The sequence below is a fragment of the Bos indicus x Bos taurus genome, chromosome 8 (assembly GCF_003369695.1).
Source record: "Bos indicus x Bos taurus breed Angus x Brahman F1 hybrid chromosome 8, Bos_hybrid_MaternalHap_v2.0, whole genome shotgun sequence".
NCBI classification, from domain to species: domain Eukaryota; kingdom Metazoa; phylum Chordata; class Mammalia; order Artiodactyla; family Bovidae; genus Bos; species Bos indicus x Bos taurus.
Genome location: NC_040083.1, coordinates 93772244 through 93798655, shown reverse-complemented (window position 1 = coordinate 93798655; position 26412 = coordinate 93772244). Strand labels below are relative to the sequence as shown.

General features: G+C 34.6%; 1 protein-coding gene across 1 annotated transcript in view; it reads right to left on the bottom strand.

The window, feature by feature from the left end:
• Positions 1 to 724: 724 nt before the first annotated feature.
• The window catches only part of SMC2 (structural maintenance of chromosomes 2), a 50415-nt gene continuing 24727 nt past the window's right edge, over positions 725 to 26412 (bottom strand). Inside the window, exons 16-25 of the mRNA XM_027550427.1 lie at positions 26011 to 26146; positions 23425 to 23549; positions 19110 to 19303; positions 17945 to 18088; positions 14657 to 14851; positions 12579 to 12779; positions 9958 to 10074; positions 6845 to 7005; positions 3547 to 3694; positions 725 to 2665 (exon numbers count right to left, since the gene is read on the bottom strand). Of these exons, the coding sequence (XP_027406228.1) occupies positions 2507 to 2665; positions 3547 to 3694; positions 6845 to 7005; positions 9958 to 10074; positions 12579 to 12779; positions 14657 to 14851; positions 17945 to 18088; positions 19110 to 19303; positions 23425 to 23549; positions 26011 to 26146 (1580 nt within the window). The 3' untranslated portion in view covers positions 725 to 2506. The remainder of the gene's footprint in view (positions 2666 to 3546; positions 3695 to 6844; positions 7006 to 9957; positions 10075 to 12578; positions 12780 to 14656; positions 14852 to 17944; positions 18089 to 19109; positions 19304 to 23424; positions 23550 to 26010; positions 26147 to 26412) is intronic.

Genomic DNA, 26412 nt, shown 5'->3' with positions numbered 1-26412 from the left:
CTCTTATAAATTATTGATTTTTTTACCCTCTATTTCCTAATTCTGAGAAAAAGGCAAATATGCCAGCTCACATCACTCTTACACGCAACATGGAGCTGAAAGTTCAAGCCAGTGAAATAAGGCAGGAGAATAAAACAGGTAACAGATTAAAAAAGAGGCAACTTCCTTAATTTGCAAATGACATGACTGTGGGAGGGCTGGCCGGTTAAATTACTCCACCATATATTGTAGAAGAGGGATTCTATCATCGTTGCTTTGAAATTTGCTGTTAGCATACCTGAAATTCCAATAACAAAAATGCAAGGAATCCTTTCTTCAAACGTTTGAGGTTTTCCCCTAAGTTTCACATGGTATATATTAGTCATCCAGACATCTCGTAAATCTACTATGTATAACAAATGCAGATATTCAAGCTATCAGAGAGGTAGTGTATAAATAGAGACTAACAGTAAGATCTGTATTTTGGCTCTGCTAGTCACTAACTGTATTAACACAGTGGGCAAGTTTCTTAACCTCACGGCTCAATTGAGTTTCCTCTATATACTGCTAATGATAACAGTATTTCCCTCACTGGACTATTATGAGAATTAAGTGTGAAAACATGAATGAATAGTGTCTGATGTATAGAAAAAGCTCAAATACTAGTTACTTATATTACTGTGAAACAAATGTTCCCATTCCCCTTAATGTGTTCCCTCTAATGAAAGAATAATGACAACATTACTCACAAAAGTTTAATATATTAGAGGATTTCCATCACAAAGCAAGATTATACACATAGATAAAAACTGGAAAAGCAAACAAATAGAAAATTTGTTGGCAGAGGAAAGAAAATTAGCACATATGGTAGAATAGTCAATCCTACTAATTACTTACAAAATTATAATTAATATAGAAATTAAACACCATTTTGTAACTAGTAAATTAGAATCATTATAATTAATAGCCACTGCCGACCAGGTTGAAGTCAACAGGTATACTATATTAACAGTGTGAATTAATTCTTTCTGGCAAACAATTTGCAATACATTTGGAAAGAAATCTCATGAAATTGACGGGCTACAGTTTGTGGGGTCACAAGAGTTGGACACAACTTAGTGACTAAACCATCACCACCACCATACTTACGTCTACTGTATACAATACTGGACCTTCCTGTAACTCAGCATTTATAGCTTTGTCTCCTCCTCCAACAGAGGACAGAACTAATTCCATATTCAATCTTTCCAATGTGCCCCACAGTATCAGTTACCTGGGTGTTACCTGACATCCTCAGCTATGTATGAGGATGAAGGATGAGAAATATTAAACCCAAGGCCAGGAAGTATGAGCATATACTAGGAAAAGGATACCAAAAAGGAAGAAAAACTCAAGTAGTAAGAAGAAATGTGGGGCCAAAATAACATACCTGAGGTCAGGTTAAATCACGTCAGAACTTTCAAGATTTGGAGTTTGGAATACATAGTTCTAGAGATAAACTAAGAGATATGAAGAATCTTATCAATAGTATTCTTATGCTGATTGTTAGCGCCATCTTTTGAAATCTTAAAAGGAAATTCATGGTTTTGAATTGGAAAACAGGACACTAAGAAATAGTCATGAAATTTTAAGTCCTTTTGGTAAAACAGATGAATCTATTTACATATGTATATGACTAAAAGAAAAAGATTAATTTGGTTTAGTCTGCTGGCTCCTATATTCTCACTCACCAACAGACTGTTATTGATTGAATTATGAAAAGGCTAACAAAATCTCTGACCATATTAGGAGACTTCAGATAAACCTGCAGCAGAGAGCAGCACGCAGAGGATACCTTTGTCCTAAGCTCTTATTAAAATACTCATAAAGATCAAAAAAAAAAAAGAAGACTGCACAGACCAATTACTAAGCATAATATGGTATTCAAACATCATTAAAATAACAGGAATCTTCTTAAGATCTGCTTTCTATTTGAGTCTAAATCAGAGACCTGGCACTGTCCTCAAGGAACTAAACACAAATAGCTCAGGGCATGCCTAACAGCTTTCTTTGTGTTCCCTCTGTTGGTCCAGCTACTTGCTACTTGATTCTTCCTTACCTGAACGACATTATTAGCAACAGAAAACACTAATATTACCTTAGGAATTAGCTATTAAAAGCTGATTATCAGCTATATTTATTCTGTAATTTAATTTCATCTGCTTCTTGGTAATTTTGCTCTTACATACAAAATTTACCACCAACTATGTATCTCAGGCTCCCTAATATAGAAAAGACTTGTGTAAGAAAAAACACTTGGTGACATACATGAAATCACAATTACAGTAATTGGACCATAGTTAACACTGATTCAGAAAAGAGGAATTTATGCTCAGTTATAAGTGATTATATAAGGAAGAGAAAATGGGTTAGGTAACAATATTACATTTTTATACAAACAACATGAATCCCAAGTTCTTATAAAGTGTATATTTAAAAAACAGGTCAAGGTGAAGGAGTGAATCTTTACTTTTAACTTCATGTGTGATCATTTGGGTCTTTTTGACTTGGATTCGTTTTCCTTTGGAACTTTTCCGTTTTGACACTGAGTAAATCTGGCTACTGTAGAAACACCATCCACAAACTTGGTTTTGAAAAGGACGTTTGCGTTGTTGAACATACCTTCTTTTAGGGATACCACAATGAACTTAAGGGAAAAAGGAAAACAGAAAAATTTGTAGCATCCTTGAAGTTCGTTCGCTGTTTTTGTACTGCGGTTAAGAATCATTTGGAAAAAATTTGATTTTGCTATCTCTTTAAATGCTGGGCTCCAAGCAAATGCACATAATAAATAGTTATTATTAGGCACCTAAATGAATTCTTTCCATATGCAGTTTTAGGAGTCGCTTAATTTTACTGTGAGTGCTTCATTACCCAAGTTACTATTTCCTGCTGGTTGACTGCTTGTTGCTATCTTCTCCAGTTAGTATCAACTGTCTTATCGGCTATCAACTGGCTAGCTCTAAATGCCACTGTTATCTGCTAAAAACCTGCCATAATAAATACACAATCTATGATGACTGTAACAGAAGCCCCCCAGAGCTGTTCAATGCTTTATCTATATGGTAGCCCTAGTTACTACAGCAACAGTTCAATAAAAAACTGTTTTTAGCTTCAAGGGTTTTTCTCTGCATTTTAGGAGGAATGAAGAGTATCCATCAAGCAACACATGACACATTTCTGATATATTTTCCAGGTACATCTTTGAAACAGTCTTGTTTTGATTGTGCATCTTCTCTCAGCTAGCTAGAGAAAATAATTAACCTAAATAATTTCAAGTGACAAAAAAAAAAAAATAGATTCCTCTTCATGCTATAACCTGCTATTGTAATTCCAGGCTCTTTCTTTAATAAGAGATGAAAGCCTCTTTCCTTCTGGAACCATATGAATAGAATTATATATTTAAAGAGATATACAACACCTTGGTATTCTTCAATCCTAAATTCCTTATATATACTGACCATTACTAAAGAATAGTTTTAGAAAAACAAATCCTAGAACTATTCTGAGGCTCTTTTTGGTTCTTACCTGAGAATGTGTGAAATGAGTACGTAGCATATGTCCAATATTCTGAGTATGAGAAAGATCCAGGGCTGCATCGACCTCATCCAGGATGTAGATTGGGGCAGGTTTGAAAAGGAGCATGGACAGGATTAATGACAGAGCCACTAAAGACCTGAAAAAAGAAGGCCAAAAGAAATACCATCAAAACTTGATTTTACCACTTTTTGCCAAAGCGCTGAAGCAAATCTGCTACCCTATTATTATGAAGAGTGCTGATTTAGCTGGAAGATAGTTATAGAAAAAAGAATCTTAAGTTTCAAACTTGAAAACTTTTGCTGTATTAAAATAGTTTAGCTTTCCATTCTTCCCTCACTTCAATGAGTGTTATTTTGAATAGAAGTTATATGTTCTTCTTTCTTGTCAGATAACTAGAATGTTAAATTTAGCATCTAATCTTAAGAGACATCATATTAGTGTTAATAGTTTTTCCTTTCCTTCCCCAAAACTCTTTTTCAGTTCTTTTATATCCCTTTTAATTGTAACGGATTTTGTTCTAATCTGGTATGAAGAAATATAATACTTCTCATAATATTTTTTCTTAAACATTTCATTAAAAAAATCTTTATTTACTGTAAGACATTTATAATTATTTAAAAATAGAATTAAAATTACAGTAACAGCTATAACACACTTAACTCTATAACTTCAAATATCTTCTAGCATGCAGCACTAGAGTAAACAGTCTAATGCTTACTGTATTCCAATAGGGTATTTATTAAGAAACATGTAAGTGGGGGAAAAATTTGTGTAGAAGAAGAGGGGTCTAGGAAGGTGAAACAAAATTTTCTAGCAAAGGAAAGGAATGAAACAGTACAATAAAAAGCAAGCTGAACAGGGTAGCTACGGTCATTAAAGCGACCTAAAACTACTTTTCAATGGCTTTCTCTGTGCCGAATATTTAAGGCACTGAGCTTTCAACTTATTCATTTAGGAAGAAAAAAAAAGGGCTCACCAAGAGTTAAACTACTATGCTAGACTGTGGTATATCTGAAAATAAGTTTATATTGTCTTAATTATGGAAATAATTTTTAGGTTCCAGTAAGAAAATAAGCAAATATTCTCTATTTTCCTCAAAAAGTTTTTCGAGGACTTTAGCAAAAACAATTAAAGATGTTGGGATCTATACTGTGGAATTCAATTATGATTGACCAGGAAGCAGAAGCTGTCTTTTTTGACTCTTAGAACATTTAGGAATTTTATCAATAGTGAAAAATAGAGTGGACTGCTATTCTATTCACAAAAATGACAAAAGATCTCATAATAAAAATGAACAGATCTTAGTATTTTCTACATCCAAAGGAGGAGAGTTCCATGACAGCAAAGAGCACATGAAAACAATCAAGTAGTATGGACTGTAAATCCTGCAGGGGGAAAATACAAAATTAATACACATCTTCAATTATATGAATATTCATAATTTTCTCTCAGGGGCTTTTAATCATTTGGCTCTCTGCAGGTAAGGAGTGAGGCCAAATGATCTTTTAAAGTTTCTCTCAGTATGCTGTCTGAATCACTGTGTAAGGCTGGAGAAACTTTCCTGAAGTCCAGAACATATTATTTCCAGTACTCTTAATTGTCATGTAGACCCAAGTTTCCATTTGGTACTATTTTTCTTTCACCAGAGAACTTCCTTTAATTTATAGAGCTCTACTGGAATTAAATGCTTCCACCTTTTGTTTTTCTGAAAACATATACTGCCTTCAATATGAAAATGTTTCTATATACAGAATTCTAGGTTATCACGTTTTTCTTTTAGCACTTTATAGATGTTGTTCCAGACTTCTGGCTTGCATAGTTTTTGACAAGAAGTCTAAAGTCATTCTTATCTTTGTTTCTTGGCATTTAATGTGCCTTTTTACCTCTGGCTGCTTTTAGGATTTTTTTTTCTCCTAATGCTGGTTTTCAGCAACTATGTATAACATGCTTTGCTGTGTTATTGTATGTGTAGGAAGCGAGTACATACATTTATCCTACGTGTGAAAGCAAAGTGTTAAGTGTTAGTTGCTCAGTGGTATCTGATTCTTTGCCACCCCCATGGACTGCAACCCGCCAGGCTCCTCTGTCCATGGAATTCTCCAAGCAAGAATACTGCAGTGGGTAGCCATTCCTTTTCCAAGGGATTTTCCTGACCCAGTGATCGACCCAGTGATCAACCCAGCTCTCCTGCATTACAGGCAGATTCTTTAACATCTGGCCATCCCTTATACTACCTGGGGTTCACAGAAATCAAGTATGTGGATTTACAGAACTCATCAAATCTGGAAAATCTGGGCTGTTATTTCTTCAAGTATCTTGTTTTACCTCTTCCTCTCTTTGAAATTCCAATAATATGTATGTCCGAGTACTCAATATCGCCCCACAGGTCACTGAAGCTCTTTCTAAGTTTAACTTTAATAGTTTATTGCTATGTTTTCAAATTCACTCATGTTCCTTTTAAGGCTGAATTTGTTATCAATCTCAGGCAGAGAACTTTTCCTTTCAGGTTTGTTTTTTAAAAAATCTCTAGAAGTTTCACTGGCATCTTCTTTAATAGTTTCCATTTCTCTCACCTTGTAATCTTTAGAAATACTTAATGTAACTCTCTTTAACTTCCTGTCTGCTAGTTTTATCATCTGTCACTTCTGGGGCTGTTTCTCCTCTAAGTTATAAATCACATTTTCTTGATTTCTGCCTAGTAGTGTTTATTAGATGCTGAACACTGTGATTATGTTGTTTACAGTCTCAACTTTGTGGTCTGTCTTTAAATAGTGTTGGGCCTGCAATTAACCTTTGCTAAGGTGTGTCTAGAATAGCCTTCACTTTAGGGACGGTGCAAACGTAATGCCGTGATGTATTTCCCTGGGACCTCCCCAAATTCTAATGTTTCCTTCATTTAGTAAGACTAATGGTCTTTGTGTGTGTTTCCCTCCCTGCATCTGCAGTCAAGAATTACTCCTAGGGAGAAAGCTAGGGTAAACACTGGACTCAGCATTTTGTTTCTTTCCTCTCAGGATCATACTCCTGGATCATTCATTTTCCAGTATCTGAAAATAATTGTTTCTCATGTATTTGGTCTAGTTTCCTAGATGCTAATCCTTATTTCTACTTTGTTGCCTATCATTTTAGTCAAGTGTTCTAATCAGAATTCATAGTCTCACAGATTAGGCTCCTTAAATTTCACATGCAAATATAGAAAAGCAAATCTGAAATAAAATTGGGAGGCAGAGAGTTGATGGATTATAATAAAATAAGAGGAATTATTTCAAAGGGAACACTCACTCACCTCTGACCACCACTAAGTTCAGTTAGGTTTTCTTTCCAAGTATTTCCTAAGGCAACCTTAAACTCCAGACCATCCAACACAGTCTGCCCTTCTGGTGGTGCAAGCATAGCATTAGCACCAGGCAAAAGAGTAGAAAAAATAGATCCAAAGTCCTTGTTCACCTGGATGAAAAAAATGATTTATATCATAGAAGGTTTTCCAAGAAAAATCAAATGACATGTGTATTTGTAAACAAGCAGGTGAAATTTTGTTATCTGTTACTCTTGTTTTGAGGTTGGCAAATTATGGTCCATATGACAAATCTGGTCATGCCCATTCATTCATGTATTGTCTATAGCTGCTAGCAATACAACATCGCAACATTAGAGCCCAGTGGTTGCGACAAGAGTATAAGGCTGTGATAAATTTATGTGTCTCTTCACAGAAATCATTTACTGAGCTTGCTCAAACTTTGAGGGGAAACTACAGGCTGTACCTCTAACACTAAGATGACGTTTGATACAACAGGCGGCCATGGTTGCAGGAATCCTCAGAGACACACAATTGGATAATATAGGAGATTGAATTTTCAGCTGGTGGAGAAAAACAAAAACTTTTTTTGGTATAATTTGTTTTCTGTTGACTGATATGGTAAGACAAGCCTGTCATTATTAGCTAACTTTAAAAGCTTAAGATCAGAGTGAAGTCTAGGAGAAAAAGAGGCATGAAATCAAAACAGATCTGTTAAAGGTGTTCAATGGTTCTTTTCTATACTTTTCACAGATCTTCAAGGGACAGGAACAGGACTGAGCCCCAAAAGAAAAAAGCTGAAGAAGCTATTTGGCCTATCCCCATAAAGTTGCAGCAGGAGATTACACAGAGATTTAGGACCAATATTCTAGGCTGTAACTGAGTAATTTCATACACATTTGAGAATTCAGCCATCTGTCTTCAGACATGACTAATAATCTTAGAGGTTCACCAGACAAAATTGAGTGTATACATGCATGCACAGCCCCCCCAACAAAGATATATGACAGCCAAGTTCTCTATTCAAGTATAAAATTCAAATGCAAGTATATATTTTATGAATATCTGTAGTAATAAGGAAATCTCCTAGACTTAAACAGTCTCCTAAATAAAAATTTGCTAAGGAACACATATTTTAAGAACAACTGCATACATGCTAATAGCCTACACAGAGAAAGTAGATTCTAGTTTTATCTAGGATAGACTTCCAGAGCTACACAAGGTTCATTACAATGGGGAGAGGTCCACTTTTTATGGGGGAAAGATGGAAGATAACATAGTGTCTATAAACACCTGAAATTTTTTGACCAGACAGGAGAAAGACAGCTCAAATTAAGACAGTGGAATGCTAATAAATCCAAAAGATGACCATGGGATCCCATGTGGATTATTCAAAAGGGAAAAAAGAATCTTATCGGGTAACAGGTAGAGAAGAATACAGCCCTATCATAGACAGGAAATAAGTTGAATATTGAAAATCCAATCAGGTTAAGAAGGAAACAAAAATAAAACCAGTTTCTAAAATACTCTGGTGTTGTGAAGGAAGTACACTTAAAGCCATAAGGAAGTATGGAATGCTGATAATAATACCTATCTCATTAGGTTACTGTTGAGAATTAAATAGGAAAATTAATATAAGAATAGTGTCTGACATATATAGTAAGCACTCAGTAAATTTACTTGGTTCGGGAGAACTTTGGAGACTGAAGAAAAATCAGTTTAAAATATAAATTTGTACTCGAATTAAATCCAGGAATCATGGCGAAACCAAGAGACAGAATCTCAGATCTAGAGTTAAATCCAAATGTTGTACAAGCATTTTTTAAATGACAGAAATACTACAGGGAGATGGAACACTGAAAATAAGTTGTAGAGCAGGAAAAATAATCCAAATGAAAAAGATTCTGCCATTATCAAAAATAAAGTTCCTGCAAAATTAAAAAGAGAAAAAGTGGTAAAGTGCCCAGTTTATCCTAGAGGCCCAGGCTTACTAAAGTGCCAAACAACACAGTATCTATGAAAGCTTTTAACTAGCAGTCTTTTGTTATGGTAGGAAAACTTTACAGAAGAAGCTAAGGATTATGCTAACGGAGACAAATCTATGCAGCCAAAGAAGTAGAAATAACAGTAAGGAACCTTGAAATCTGCTGAAGTTGTCATAGAACAGAACCAAAATGGTTATTTGGGATTTTGTTGAATATGAATCCTGGAAATACTGACTTCCCAATTAACCAGTTCTAATTCCTAAAGAGCAACAAAAGGTAATTTTAACTTAAATTCTAATTTAGGAAAAGAGAATTCCAGTTTTCCTACCTTTTGACTATTATGATCTTAGGCTAATTTCAACTTTCTAAGCTTTAGTTTCTTCATTTATAAAATAGAGATAATAATCATCAAAATTATGGAATTATTTTAAGATAATTCATGTAAAACAAGAGCAAATGGTCTGTTAATAAATTATTATACTTACATAAAAATAATTTTATAATTATAAATCTAACATTATAAAAATGATGTGCTAAAAAACCTAAGAATGTATAATACTTATGAATTCTGAAACACAATAACTTGTGAGTGGAATACAATCTTGCTATAGAAATATTCTTAGCACTAATATTTGACAGAGGTTACAACTGAAGGGGTCCTTTGGAGAAGCATTCCAACAATTCGCACTTTTGCAATGTGAAACAATGCTTCCAGTTTTAAGCAGAGGATGAGTAAGGGTATGGCAGATATTTGGAAGAAACTTTAGAATACTGTCCAATATTAGAACCTATGATCTCATGAGAAAGAGGGCAAATACTGTCCCCTTTAAAGGTAAACCAGAATTAGCAAGTGATGGAGAGAAATCTACAAAGTTAACTTCATGTAGTATAAGAACCAAACAAGCAGACGATGAGACCATAATGGCAGTAGCAGCAGTTAAGTCCAAAAGGACAAAATGCTTTAAAAAGTCTACAAGGTTTTAAGGTATGAGCATGTGCCTCATTCAAACACAAAGCTGTTGCTTCAAATTTATCTTAGAGTACAACGCTATTAACATGATGTCATCTTCCATCTTTGCCTCATACAGAATAAACGATAATATTTTGGGGTTCAAATACCTTTTGCCAAGCAATATTTATGGCTTGGTTTTTCTTCTGGTCAAGGTCTTCTATAGTTGCCAGGATTTTGGATTTGTCGTTTTCCACAATTCTCTTCTTCTTCATCAAGTCATTATACTAGTAAGATAAAAAGCAGACTTCATTGAGAAAACCAAAAAATTTGTATTTTAGGATTCAGTCAAGAATAAAGAGATTTTACTATTTTTATATGCAATACATACAACTCCTTCTTACCAAAAAGATACACTACACTGAGTTACAACGTAAGCCACTGAGGAAAGTAAACACATCTATATGTAAAATTCAATTACTACAGCTGAGAATTTATAGCACAAACTCTTGAAACATTTTAACTCCACTTATAGTCCCTTATCTACCCAGTAGCCAAGGCAAAAAAAGGAGTATTTGTCATGTAAACTCAAAAGTAGCCTTGCATGCAAGGTTAGTAAGTTAGCACATAAAGGTTTTAATCTTTTTAACTCTTCACCACGATGTATAAAGTCCTACATAATTTGGCTCCTGTTTATCTCTGAACTTTTGGTGACACACTCCTCCCCAGGCTCCAGCCATATGGTCTTATTTGCAGTTTCCTGAACATAAGCTCACCATAGCCCTGTGGCCCCTGCACTGTTCTTCCTCTACTTCAGACATTAACTGGCGCTTCAAGTTTCCACTCCAACATCTCATTCTCAGAGTGGCCTTCTCTGGTTAATGAAGAAATTTATTGAAAAAAAAATTTGAGGGAGACTACAGAGGGATAATCAAATCATGAGGAGCAGCAGAACTTTCTAAAAACCCTTTTAACTTATTTCTCCTCACAGCCTCGCATTTCAAGGTGGCTTCATATTCTCCCTGAAAAACTCCAGCCAGTCTTGCTAGTTTCCTTGCTGCCCCTCTCCTTTGCGGAGAAAAGGTTTTAGGAGCTTGGTCACACTTTTATCCTGTTCCTTGCATAATTCCATATATTTTCTTACATGGGGTGACCCAAAATACAATAACAAAAAAACAAAAGGTGAACCACTGATCAACAATACAGGCCCTTCCTCTCTGATATGGAGATGGGAGTTGGTAAAATTAGAAAAAAAAAACAACAAAAAACTAGCTCAAGTTATTATTATATAATAAAAGCAAACAAGTATAAGGAAACAAATTTCACGATGTTAAGCAGCTCAAATTCAGACAAAATATTTCCCTTCCACGAAGGTGCCATATATTGCAAAGATTTAATGGAGAAACGAAAACCAGCAGGAATATTTAACAGAAAGGTTACAGTATGTGCATTATTAATCTGTTTAGTATCTAACATAATATAGATTCTTTGTAGATACTAATGTCAGTAAGAGCTTTAAGAAACCCATTACCAAAAAATTTGTTAAAAGTGATGGAGCTCATAGGTAGGTACTCACTTTTACAGCACTCTCATTAACTGTTATGCAAATTCAGTTTTACAGAATTAAAGAAGATACAGGGCAAAATATAAAATTACTCAGATTGCTATTTCCTGTGGGGCCATAAAGAATAGAACTGCTTTCCCCTTTGGGTTTTTCTAGTGACATGCAGACTGTAAAAGGTTAGGGAGATGGATAACACCATCAAGTAACTGAGAGCATTAAAACAGAGAAGATGCTGCCGGATTTACAGATTAGTAAAACAGTGTTAATGTATATAACAATTTTAGTCGTTTACTTATGTAATGGTTCTTGCAATACACTGTAATCAAAGGAAGACACTGGTTAGAACAGACAGGTATTCCCTCACTTTTCCAAAGTTCATTTTATATCACTACTTTTGCAAGAAAAGGTAAAAAGCACAAATAATGTTCAGCATGTGTTCTGCAGTGAGCCGTTTCTTACAGAAGCAGCACACACCCTAAGCAGTGAGAGTGGCACCATCAGGCTCCTCCTGGGAACAACACTGAGCATCTCAGCAGCAAGCCTCCTCCGAGAGCTCTGAACTGTGTCTGTGAGCATCTGTGCTTTATCTCAGTTTGCTCTGTGCATCTGTTAGCAAGATGGGCCCTATGGTAATTGCTTCTTTGCTTTATACCATTTCGGCATAGGAAGGGTTTCAAAGGAATGCCCTACTTTTTGGATAGTGGGGAAATCCTGTAGTCTTCTTCAAAGCCTTTCAAAAAGACAAGTGAAAGAAATGATAAAAATGTGAGGAGTTAACAAGATCGAAAGTGTTTTTATTTAAACCAAAAATAAGAAAGGGGCTGAAGACGTTCACAGCAAAAGGAAAGGCCAGTGGAAAAGTCATTTAAGCACAACAGAACATGTAACTGATGAAACAAAAAGAATGAAATAAGAAAAGAAATAACTAAAAAAGAAGAAAAGGAAAACACAAAACAAAGTTTCGAAAGCATAAAACAAAGATTTTAAATCTAAAATTTAAGTCTAAATTATTAGGCTGACTCTAATAATTGTCTCAGGGGTCATATCTGCTGGAGACAGGAATGGCAACCCACTCCAGTATTCTTGCCTGGAGAATCCCAAGGACAGAGGAGCCTAGCGGGCTACAGTCCATGGGCCGCAGACTGAGCACACACACACCAGGGGTCATAAAAACCATCAAGGCTACTCATGTTTTAAAGTGGCCATAGTCATAGCAAAGTGACTTACACGCTCTTCAGCTTCAGTCAGTACATTCATGGCTCTCATGTTGACATTTCTTCCTAGTTTCTCCTTCATTTCTTGCAACTTCTGAAGTCTCTCACCAGCTTCTTTTGGATTGTTAGCTTTGAAATCATAGGTGCTATTGGGTTGCCCAAAGAGGTGTTTTTCTACAGTAATCCAGTCATAGTCTTTCAACATTTTGGATACCTAGCCACAAGATGATAATAGAATGATATCATTGCTCACAAACCTATATTTAAAAATTAGTTTCTTAAATATTTACTAATTTTTACAAACATTTTTGAGAAAAATCTCACAATGACTCATTTGAAAAAAAATGAGACTCATTGTTGATTGTGAACCTATAAGTATGAATATTTTTATCTAGAGGATAGGCTAAAAAAAATAGAAACAGAAAAAGATATTACTTAAGCATCAAAATAAATGTGAACTCAAGAGAAATAGTTAAGAAGTGTGTGTGTGTGTGTGTGTGTGTGTGTAAACATTGCCATTATAATGAGATGAGGCTCCAGATTTTACCAAATTCAATGTATTACTTCAAAAAAACAACTTGTGAAAGTTTAGTCTTATATGAATATTTAAGTCATAGACACTGTAAAATCATGAAAGCCTAATTGTGACTGGTACCTAATAATTCTTGAAATTATAACCTAAGTAAAACATTATCTTAAATATTGACTCCATCCCCTCGCTACCCTCTTTGACGAGGCACAGTCAAATACTCATATAATATAACCACTAAGGATTTTTAATTATAGTGCTTAAGGAAGACTTTCTTCTACTCTAACTGTTTAAGATTGGTATTGACTGCTGAAAGCTAATCCTTGTCAATCATCCTTATTAATTCCATGAGTACAATCACACCACCAGACTCCAAAGTAATATGGTCATTTCTAGTCTATCTTTTTTTCCTGCCCATTTGTGAGCTCCATGAACACATTCTGTGGCATGTTGCTCATTCTTGCATCTTTAGTGCCTGGTATAAGTATACAATAAATATTTGATAAACTATGTATTTTAAAGAATACTTGACTTTTTAGCAGTTCTGCTTGCAAGTCACTCTTTCTACCCTCTTCACTTAACTGTAAATAGAATCCCCTAGCAACCACCAATACTAGTATTTTCAATTGTGTTTAAAAAAAACCTATTAACAGTAATATTAGCATTGGTAATAGTTCAGTGAATTCACTAATACTAGGCTACCAGGCAAATGGGAAATCAATACTAATAAAATATTAGGATATTATCATGTGGTCATTAAAAAAAGGCTTTTTAAACAAAGTAATGAACCTGAACAGGCACTCATGGCTCTTGCAGAAAAGGGTGGAAGACTGTTTTGTATGTTCTCATCTTTTTGAAATTAAATCTCTTGTACTTTTATGATGCTAAAGAAGATTTAAAAGGCTCCAAACTGTTACAGACCAGTAAGAAAACAAGATGAGTGAATTATTAAAACCACATAAATGAAGCCTCCTTAACTAAGCAACGAATTCCTGCAGAACTATGTATTTTCTTTAAAGTACTTAGGTTACTGAGATACATGAAAGAAATTTTAATTAAGAATGACCAAAAAACTGTGGGATAACTTCCAAGACACTACTAGGCAAAACGTCAGATTTCAAATGAGACTTCAAACACTGACTATACTCATCCTCATAAGGATATCCTAAACCAACTAAGTCCTTACTTCAGAAGTTCCTTGTGTATATTTCTCTGTGAGTTCCCTAAATTCAATTTACAATTAGGTAAAGAATATATATTACTACTATTAATACATTAGTAATTAGTTCTATGAACAACTGGGGATTAAAAAAAGTCATTTCCATGGGAGACCACTCAAACATATTGGAGATGAGAATAAAGCCCCTGAAATTAAATATAAAAATAAAACATTTTTGCCATTTGGTGACTGCTGAGAAGCAGTCATAGTTGTATGCCTCAAAATTGTTACACAGTAGTTCTGCCATTTACAGTAAGTTCTTCACTGAGCATTTTACCAGAACATTTCAAAAACCCAGAGGCAAAAATGTGATTAAGAATAAAAATGAACAATACAAACATGCCTTTGCAGCAGCATCTTCAGCTTCCCGCTTATGTTTGCTGATGTTATGGTCCAGTTCCTTAATTTTAAGCTGAGATTCATTGTTTTGCTCCTTGTGTTGTGCTATTTCTGCATATTTAGCTTTAATTATGTTGTCTTGGGCTGTTATCACTTCTTTTTGCTTGCTTACCTCTTCTTGAGCTTTATTTACTAACTCCTGAAATGAAGAATTACAAGACAACATACAGCAAGGTAAGACGGAGACATTTTTTCGTTTACTGAAAGATCATCCAACAGACTTCTAGACAAGATGGCAATGTGTCATCTAACCTTCTACACTTTATATCTCCATGAACATGACTAACACATTTACAAATAAAACTTGTATTACCACTAGGAAAAAAGGGATGAGATGCATTGTTCATGCTGGAAGCAACAAAGTCCCTGTGACACAGTATAATTGGGATCACCTAGGTGCAGAGTCGGACATGACTGAAGCGAATTAGCAGCAGCAGCAGCAGGTGGAGGAGGGGTTACTGGGGTTTGCCCTGTAAGGTCTCTCTCAAAAGAGTGGGATTCTGGTGGTGGTTACAAAATAATATGACAGACACCCCAAATGCCATTTATTATGAAGGCAAAGAAAGGGGGTGGAAGTAAGGTAAGCTGGCATTGGTTCCTTTCCCTTCTATAGAAGTAAGCCATAAGGCCTCTGACAGTGCAACAAAAGGTCAGAGTGTTTGGTTCTAGCACAGGGGTTAAAACAGAGATATGGAAGAGGAAGAGAAACCTTTTTGAAGAAACAGATCTGTGGCACAAAGAAAAACTTCTCACTCTTTTACTACCATCGGTTTCCCTCTCAAGTGAAAATTACAGCTGGGATTTAGTCTACCAACTCTCACCTCTTCCCCCTCAAAGTTCTTTGCTAGATCTTGAAGGTCTTTCTGGTAAAGATATGGTCACAAACTCACATAAACATCTGAAAAAAAGAACCTAGCTCAACTCAGATTTAGGTAGGGGAAAACAAAGAGTAGAACAACTTGCTAAAAGACTCTGAGGAAGAACAGGTATCTTGAAGTGATGACCAGCATCAGTAAAAATTTAGGAATTCTTTAAGGCATACTCATTAGAAAACAAGATAACTTTGACAATAAACAATACCTGACATTATGGTTAAGTTACTGAACATGACATAAGTAATTTCTTTATGTTTGTGTCACAAAAGGTCCTTTGCAGGAGGAAGTTAAACCACAGCATTCATCTAAAAAATCCAAAACAAAAACGCATGACAAAAACATGTTTATGAAGAAGATTCTCTCACACCTAAAGATTGAAGATGCTGTGTCACAGGTATAATTATTTCAATCTACAATGGTTAAGAGAAAAACAAGGATATCTATCACTTCAGATTGAGCCAAAGTTTTTAGTTTTGTTTGAACATAATTAATTTGAAGGCAATTTATCTTCTTGGCTCCCTAAGAGGGCAAATAGAAACAATTTAAAATATAGAGACTAAAAGAACAACGTTTACAAACTTAATTAGAGATACATTTTATAGTTTTCCATAGAGAAATATTCTCTTTATCGAAATATGTATATGCTTTGATTTTATCATTATTTAAATCAAGGAAGAAGGGGCTTATTTTACTTCCACATTTCTCTTTAAAAATATGACATCTATTTTTTAAAAAAAAATTCCACAAGATGATGTCCATGAAAGATGGTAAAAGATATGGAGGAATGATAAGGCAAGTAAGAAGGCAAAAAAGAAACTGTAGAAAAGGTAATCAGCAATACAAAACACAAAGCTGAAAAGCATTTTGAACCCTGATCTTCAAAAATATAGTTAAAAAATTGTTCTGCTATTGATTTGATAATGTGTTAAAAATTAAAAAAAACCCTTGAGTTTAACCACAAATAGAATGAAGAGAAAAAAGAACTACTTTCTAAAACAATGCACACTACAACAGTTAAAACAATCATGTCAAGGAAAAAATGTAACAGGAAATGTAAAAGTAGAGGACAAAAGGCAAAAACACACTTTACTATATTGTAGCTAAATGGATGGAACTCCCGTTAGAAGCTGTTACATTTCAGTTAACATGACCTACAAAAAGTATATACAGAACAGAAAACTTACAAAAAAAAAAAGTTGTATCAAAAACCAAAGGTGGTTAGACTTTGTAGGGCATAGTGACAGTAGGTACTACGACTATATATTTCAAAGTTGCTAAGACAGCACATCTTAAAAAGTTCTCATCGCAAGAAAAAAATCTGTAATCATATATGGTTACCAGACTTATTGGGGTGATCATTTCACAATATATTAAAATGTGAACCATTACATTGTACACCTGAAACTAATATAAATGTTATGCCAATTATATCTGAGTTTTAAAAACTAGGAGTAGAAATAATGAAACAGAATTCAAGGTCAAAATCAAAAAATGGGTCAAGAAGGTATCCAGTATTCATGAGGGAGCATTTCTAATATTTGTAGGAAATAGAAATATCTTCACAACATGAAACCCTCACACCCCAAATCCACCCTATACTGCCTGCTTCTGAGATGGGAACAACTCTCCCTTGCCGAGTTTAACAGTATGAAGCCTCATCAGTAAAGGATGCTGTAGGGACACTGGAGAAGGAAGGGGCTTTACTTCTTGCTTCTGATGTGCTTTTCTCAAAGGCAAGGTTGTCACTTACATGGCATAACCAGCAGCAGTCTTTTCAGCCTGTCCCCAGGCTGGGCACCTCCCTGTGGCCAGTCCCCCTGGCGTCCCCAAAAGCTGTTTTCCCAGATGTCCTGTGCAGCACTTTCCTCCGCATGGTTTCCCTACTACATCAAACCCCACCACCAGAGGGCCACAATCATGTGTTCTCCAACTACATGTAGTTCTCAGCCTTGCAGGTAGAATGGGGCTCTTTTCCAGATTTATTCCTTCTGGGGGTGCACTGCTTCAGCTTATAGGTAGTGACTGCTCCTTGTAGCTGCTGTTCATATATTCTTTAGAGTTTTCTCTAGCCCTTAGCAATCAATTGTACATCATCCCAAATTCCTGTTATAGTTAATAATTTTTATTTAAACTCTGCCAGGTCAAATTACTGGGTGTTTTCATTTTCTAGTAGACCTAGTGGACTAAAACAATTAGTGATATTATTTCAGGACTCTTTCTGATCGGTGATCATCATTTTCCCTCTCATCATGACAAGGGTGAAGAGACTGAGACCTTTGAAGTCAAACATCTTTAAGCTACCATTTCAGAAGGAGATTTACATTTGTATTTCTCTAATGTGGTTAAATCACTCTTACCTCATTTTTAGCCACCTCAGAGGCCATCACTGCAATCTGACCCTCGTAGGATATGATAGCTTCCTTTACAGCTTCAAGCTGTTGTTCATAGGATGCATGCTCTCTCCTGAGCTCCTCCAGCTCCAGGGTGATAGCTTCAACTTCCTATAAAAAAACAGAGCATCTGGGCATTCAACATACCAACTACTGTGGCTCAGACAGTAAAGCATCTGCCTACAATACAGGAGACCTGGGTTCAATTTCTGGGTCGGGAAGTTCCCCTGGAGAAGGAAATGGCAATCCACTCCAGTATTCTTGCCTGGAAAATCCCATGGATGGAGGAGCCTGGTAGGCTACAGTCCATGGAGTCGCAAAGAGTCGGACACGACTGAGCGACTTCACTTCAGCAAGTAAGGACCATGGCTTACTCAACTACTGAAAACATGTAAGCTGCTTCCAAAGAAGAAAGGGGAAAAGAAATTTATTTTTCTATATTAAAAAATGTACATACAATTTTTATGGGTTCAAAGAACTTTGCGTAAACTATTTCATCCTTTTATTCCTATAGGGAAAAATAATACAGAATTCTATATAGCAGATAAATTAGGAGGTAAAATCCTTTTTTAAAACAATTATTTAATGACAAAAAAAATTAGTTTCTCTTCTTTCCCATTATAGCCTTTAGTTCTTTACAAAATGCTTTGTGTAAAGCTAAATATTTAATAGTAGAATCATAAGGTGGGTTTAAAAAGAACTGTGAAAGAAAGTTAGATTTAAGTGAAATTGTATGGAATAGCGACTGGGCATGTAGCCTTCTTTGTAAACAGTAAAACACAGGTTCAAATTCCAGCCTTGAAACTATCCATAATAGTCTACAATTGAATAACACTGCAAATTTAACATGCTTTGTCATCATTATTCTTTCACAGTGTCTGTTCAAACAGATGATCACCAAACAGAAATGTCAACAGTGAGTCTCTGATATGACACAGCTTGGCTTACATGATACAAGCTTTGGTCTACTCCTGAATGAAACATTATCAAAATCAAGCCTTATCAAGCAATCTTATCTCTCACTTTTTGATTTACGACAAATATCGATGAAGGACAAATCAACCAATGGTGCTCTACCACCCTTCAGTTCTATGCTGATGTTAAAAGATTAATTCTATTAAAAAAAAATTACCTGTTGTTTTTCTTTCATTTTTTTGCTAGAAGCATCTGCTTTAGTTTTGGCACAATCTAGTTTTTTCTGTGCATCCTTCAGTTCTCTCTCTCTTTCAGCTTCAGCATTTTTCATTTTATTCTCCAACACCTCATATTTTTCTTCGGCTTTTTTCTGAATTTCTTTGGTGTTTTTTAAGGTCTCCTCACTTTCCTCTGCATCATAAAGCAGGCAAATACAACTAAATGAGATCTTCCAACTAGTAACAGTTATAGGTAAGGGCTTACAAATTCAACTTTTAAGAGAAGAAAAGGTATAGAAAGTTGGAGGCAAGAGTTAAAAAAAAAAATTAACTGTTCTAACCTTATTCTAGAAATAGTATGTTGAAAACACAGGTCATATCTTAGAGCCATACTTGAATTATCTAAATTCTGTAAAGAAATTATTTCCAATCACATGAAATTGAATAACATAAACTTTACCTACAATTTAACTTATAAAAAGATCACAGACCATTTTATATACCATAAGCTTCTAAAACCAGAACTGAGCACAGAACTATGGTACTTTTATTTAGTTATAAGAACACTTTTAATTAACCCCATAAAAAAGCTTAACTTAGTGTTCCTTGCTCACTTATTTTTATTCAAGGAAACTCTTACTAAAGTAGAGAAATATTGTGAGAATATACATAGGACAAAGCATAGGAAACATATGACCTCTGAATTTATAAATTAAAAAATAAAGTAAGATAGAATGAGCATGTTATGGTCACAATCAACATACACTGTTAAGTGTTAGGACTAGGTACAAACATAACCTTGAAAGCCATGATTATGCAATTTCCTATACTAGTTTTCATTGTAGAATATCATTCTAGAAATCAAAAGAGAAATAAAAAAAAAATACCCAACACAAAGATAAACAGAAATACAACAAACCAAATGTACATTAGATGTAGCAAAATCAGTTCTAGGAGTGAAGTTCATAGCAACAAATGCCTACCTAAAGAAACAAGAAAAATCTCAAACAACTTTACACCAAAAATCTGTTGTGTTTCTATATACTAAACAGTCCCATTTAGAACTGCATCAAAAAGAAGAAAAAACAAAACCCAAAGTTAGTAGAAGGAAGAAAATAATAAAGATCAGTGTGGAAATAAATGAAATTGAGGCCAAAAAGAAATAGAAAAAAAAAAAAAATCCATGAAATTAAAATCTGGTTCTTTAAAACCAACAACCTTCCAGCTAGACCTAAGGGGAAAAAAAGACTCAAAATCAGAAATAAAAGATACTACAACTGATACCACAGAAATATAAGGAATCATAAAAGGTTAACTATGAAACATTTCACACCAACAAATCAGACAACCCATAAGAAATAAATCCCTAGAAAAAGACAACCTATCAAGATTAAATCATGATTAGTAATTAGTAATATGGAAACTTAATAAGGAATCAAAAACCTCCCAACAAACAAAAGTCCAGTTGAATTAAACCAAACATTTAAAGAATTAATACCAATCTTTCCTTTTCAAATTCTTCCAAAAAGCAAACAAAAAGAAAATTCTTCCAAATGCATTTTGTGAAGCCATCATCATCCTGATATTAAAATCAGACAAGGACACCACAAGCAAAAAAAATCACAGGCTATCATCCCTGATGAACATAAATGCAAAAATCCTCAACAAAACATCAGCAAACCGAATTCAATAATACACCATGACTAGGTGGGATTTACTCCAGGGATACAATGATGGTTTAACATCTGCCAATTAGTGAATATGACACACTATATTAACAAATTCAGGATAAAAGTCATGGTCATCTAAACAGCAGAAAAAGCACTTGAGAAAATCCAACATTTATGATAAAAACACAATAAAGTGAGTATAGAGAGAATAAAGCTATACACATAACAAGCTCACAGCTAACATCATGCTGCAGCTGCTGCTGCTGCTAAGTTTCTTCAGTCCTGTCTAACTCTGTGCGACCCCACAGATGGCAGCCCACCAGACTCCCCTGTCCCTGGGATTCTCCAGGCAAGAACACTGGAGTGGGTTGCCATTTCCTTCTCCAATGCATGAAGGTGAAAAGTGAAAGTGAAGTTGCTCAGTCGTGTCCAACTCTTAGCAACCCCATGGACTGCAGCCCACCAGGCTCCTCCGTCCATGGGATTTTCCAGGCAAGAGTACTGGAGTGGGTTGCCATTGCCTTCTCCAGCTAACATCATACTCAATGGTAAAAAGCTGAAAGCATTTCCTCTAAGACCAAAAAAAGATAAGGATGCCCACACCACTTTTATTCAACACACTGTTGGAAGTGCTACAGCAACAGGGCAAGGAAAAGAAGGGCATCCAAACAGGAAAGAAAGAAGTAAAACTCTCACTATTTGTAGATGGCATAAACAGAAAACCCTATCATAAATAGAAAACTGTAAAGACTCCATCAAAAGATGTTAGAAATAATAAGCAAAGTCAACAAAGCTGCAGAATACAAAATCAATTACAAAAATCTGTTGTTTCTATACAGAAAACAATCCCATTCACAATTGTATCAAAAAGAAAATACCTAAGAATAAATTTAACCAAGGAGGTGAAAGATATGTACACTGAAAACTATGAAACACTGATGAAAGAAACTGAAGACAGAAACAAATGGAAAAATATTCTCTGTTCACAGATTGGAAGGATAGTTAAAATGTCCATATTACCCAATGCAAGCTACAGATTCAAGTCAGATCCTATCAAAATTTCAATGTCATATTTCATAGGAATAGAAAGAACAATCGGAAAATTTGTATGGAACCACAAAAGACCCTGAACAGTCAAAGCAATCTTGAAAAAGAACAACAAAACTGGAGGCACCATACTCCCTGATTTCAAACTATATTACAAAGCTAGAGTAATTAAAGCAGTAGAGTTAGTGGCACTCTACTGAAAATAGACACAAGGATCAATGGAACTACTGAATAAAAGAACCCCAAAACAAAGCCCATGCATACATGATCAATTAATTTATGACAAAGGAGTCAAGAATATATTATGCGGAAAAGACAGTCTCTTCAGTAAATGTTGCAAGGAAGCTGGACAGTCAGAAAAGAATGAAACCAGACCACTTTCTAACACCACATAAAAAAATTAAGTCAAAATGGATTAAAGACTTGAAGGTAAAACCTGAAATCATGAAACTCCTAGAAGAAAACAGGTAGCAAGCTCCATAACATAGGTTTTGATGATTTTTTGAATTTGACACCAAAAGCAAAGGTAACAAAAGCAAAAGTGAACAAGGGGGACCACATGAAACCAAAAAGCTTCTGCACACCAAAACAAATCAACAAACCAAAAGGCAACCTAGTGAACAGGAGAAAGCATTTGTAAATCATCTATCTGATAAGGGGTTAATATCTAAACCTTATTAAGAACTCATATGATTCAACAGCAAAGAAAACCAATCAAATCAAAAAATAGAGGACCTGAATACACATTTTCCACAGAAGATGTACAAACGGCCGAGAGGTAAATGAAAAGATACTCAACATTAATCATAAGGGAAATTCAAATCAAAACCACAAACAGCGATCACCTCAACTGTTATACTGGCTATCAAAAGACAGGTGGTGTTCACTGCTTCATTATTTACAACACCCAAGACATGGAAACAACCTGAGTCCACTAAGGGATGAATAGGTAAAGAAACTGTGGCATAAACACACCACGGCATACTATTCAACCATAAAAAAAGAAGGAAATCCTACCATTTGCAATAACATGGATGGACCTTGAGGGCATTACATGAAGTGAAATAAGTCAAAGAAAGATAAATACCATATGATCTCACTTATATGTTGAATCTTAAATATCTTAGGTCACAGATACAAAGAAAAGATTGGTGGTTGCTAGAGGCAGTGGGTGGGAAAGGTGAATGAAATGAATACATTTTAAATTTTATAAAAGAAGAGAAAAAAAAGAATAAAAATATTAGTGGGGTAAAATAGGTCTGTGAATAGTCCTAAGGAATAAGAGAAATTTAAAACTACCACATACAATTAAATTCTGATTAAAGGTGTTAAGATAGGTTCCTAAAATTAGGGACAGAGATAGTTATACACATATAACAAAAATACTATAAACATAAACAAAACCAAAAGACAAGCATATAACAAGGTATTTATAATGTGGTACATGAGAACAATAAAAACAAGCTATGAGCAACCCAATAAAAAAGCACAAATTAACAGAAAATTATTACATATAATTAAAATATACAATAAACATGAGAGCTTCAAATACCTAAAGTATGGTTATCAGTTGAAACAGATTAGAACAAAATCTTACCAATGATTTTTTTAAGAGCATCTAATTCTTCCTGTTGCTTGTGATACGAGCTTTGCTGAAGCTTGGTTTGTAATAAATCTACCTCCTCAGCTTTCATCTCCCACTGCTGTTTTAGGTGGCGATACCTTAAGGAAGAGAAGTTTATAATAAATGATAATTTTTCTGATGTTTGAGACATGCATTTAAACAAGCTCTTACCTAAAACAAACTCATACAACATAATGTAAGATGCCACTGGTTACAAGACTCATTTTGATGACTTTCACACTTCTGAAGCATCAATGTAAACTCAAGTTTGACTTGGTTACTGAAGGTAAATACTCTAAATGACCAAGACCAATAGTTAACTATCCACAGAAATATTCTTAATTTTAGAAAATATTAATAATCTCTGAATAAATAAGTTATCTTAAAAATAATCCTTCTCACTGATCCTTATCTAAAAGAAAAACTCCATAATAGCCCCCATCACAAAAATAGAATATATAACAATTATATAAAATTTCAAAAATTTGGTTAGCTCAATCCCCAGTTTCAAATGTTTTAAAAAATAACATCATTCCCTCCATTTTGTAAGGAGACTGGTGGTTTAAAATGACACAGTACTAAACTTAAACATTCACCAAGCACTTTTTTTTGCAGATCCTGTAATTGTCCCCCAGTTCTGGCAGCTTCAAATTAAGGCTTTGGAAGGTATTTTGCTAATTCAGCTGCAGTGAAATTTTAAATTATAGTAAATTCAAAAGTTGCTTGTAACTAGAAAATCACAAGGTTTGAGGGCAAAAAACAAGCAACTTATAAATACTCCCTTGAGTATTCTTGTCTGAGACTGCTTGACAGCAATTAAAAAGACAGGATTTTAACTCAGTCATTTTTCAACTCATTTAAAAATGTAAAGAAATTTTTTTAAAAAGGCAACATATTTTCCTGATATGGTCTATGAAAGAATGGCTTTAGGTGACCCTTCCACTTTCATTTTTCAAAATCTACTTTTCTTCCTGGACCTCAGGGCCACAATTAGTTTACAAAACAACTCTGCAGAATAAACGACCTAGTACTGCTCAACAAACTTAACAGTTCCAAGCCAAATGTGACTACAACTGAGTCTGTAATTCATTCCCTTGACAGAGCTTCCACATTTCAGAAACATCTTTTTGTCTCTTTCTCAGAGAAAGTTCTTTCATTTTATGATTAATGTCATATGTCAATGAAGGTAAAAGGCAGGCTTTACATGTATATAATGTTTGAAAGTGGGCATTTTGATACAATTTACATCGTGGAATGGCCACTGTGACTTAGTGTAAATAATCTTTTCCACATATATACTGTGTCCCAAAAAAGTCTTGGTACTATTCTAAGCTTTGATAATTTCAGAAGATAAATGCCAAAAGTTTACCCCTCAAAAAAAATTTAAGTTTTTATCTTTTATTTTCTCTTACCTTTATTCAGTATTGTGAATTCTAAATAAATTGTTTAATTTTATCTCATCTGCCACTTGCCATCTTCAGAGGAATTAAAAAAAAATTACAATTAAACTCTCAAATACTGTACTTTGTTAAGTTTGTGGCATTTATACTCCTGAAGTTTTTAAAGCACGTAAGGACTCTTCTAGATAACCACATAGTGAGTCCACTCAACATCGTTCAGGTGTTTATTCAAGTCATCTTCTCAGTAAGGCTTTCCCTGCCCACCCCATATAAACTTTCAACACTTCTTTCCTATTTTACATTTTTATTCTTAGAACTTAGCATTATCTAACATACCTTTTACCAATTTAACTTTTTATATTGTCTATTGCCCCAACTCCACATATGGAGGTAAGATAAAGGAAGAGATTTATCTATTTGATTCACTGCTATATTCCCAGTTCTTTGAAGAGTACTTGGCACATGAGGCATGCAATAGTAAATAATGTTAGGAGACAAAAAGGGTTACATTGAATAGCATGAACCCAATTATGAAAAAAAAAATGTGGCATACATATATTTCATCATACATAAATATGTATCATACACAAACAGAAGTAATGTTGAACAGTTTACACACACACCTATATCCACACCCACAAAGAAAAAACACTGGAAGTAAACACTTTAATTTTAGCAGTGACTTTTGACATAAACTTGTTTAAGACACAGGCAACCTAACTAGCTTCAACATGTATAGGACAGCCATAAGGCTGCAAAACTTAGTGTAGACACCCAATCAGTGCTACCGCATATGACATCATTTCAAATCAAGGACTCAAGTGTCCTCTGGCATCAACCTTCAGAGTATCTGTGTGTTTCCCCACTAATCCCCAAAGAATGTTAACAGAGTATATATCTCAGTAGAAAAATAGGAATATTTGGCTGATTTTTCTTTCTTCCTTTTAATTAACTTTCCATAATTTCGTAAAACAAAGACATCACTTATATTTAAAAAAAAAAAACTGTTATCAATTCACAACTTATTCAATACTAAGGTTATTATTTAAGTTGTTAAGTATTTCTTTAAATATTAGTTTTTTTAATCTTCTACCATGCAAATGCAGATTTTTGACCAAAAAAAAATTTTAATAACAGCTTAATCCAACCAAAGTCTTACTTTTCAGCAGTGTTTTTAAGATTGGCTAATTCCTCTTCTAGAGCCCGTAGCTCATTCTCCTTGGTTCTGAGCTCATCTTGAACATCTTTGAGTTCTTGAAACTTCATTAAAATGGAAGCTGCCTGGGATCGAGCACCTGACATAGGCAAATTAAAACAGGCCTTCAACACTGAGTTGCCACATATTTAGGAAACAATACAGTTTTCTAAGAGATTTACACTTGAAATAATTCAACAGCCAATCTTTAGTGGTTTATGAAGGTACAAAATCCATTTTATCATTTGAATCTTAGGGCATACATATGTGATAACAAATACTCTGTATGTGATGGATTATTTATTCAAAATAATCATTGCCTTTGCTCACTGGTAAGCTTCCCTGGTGGCTCAGACGGTAAAGCGT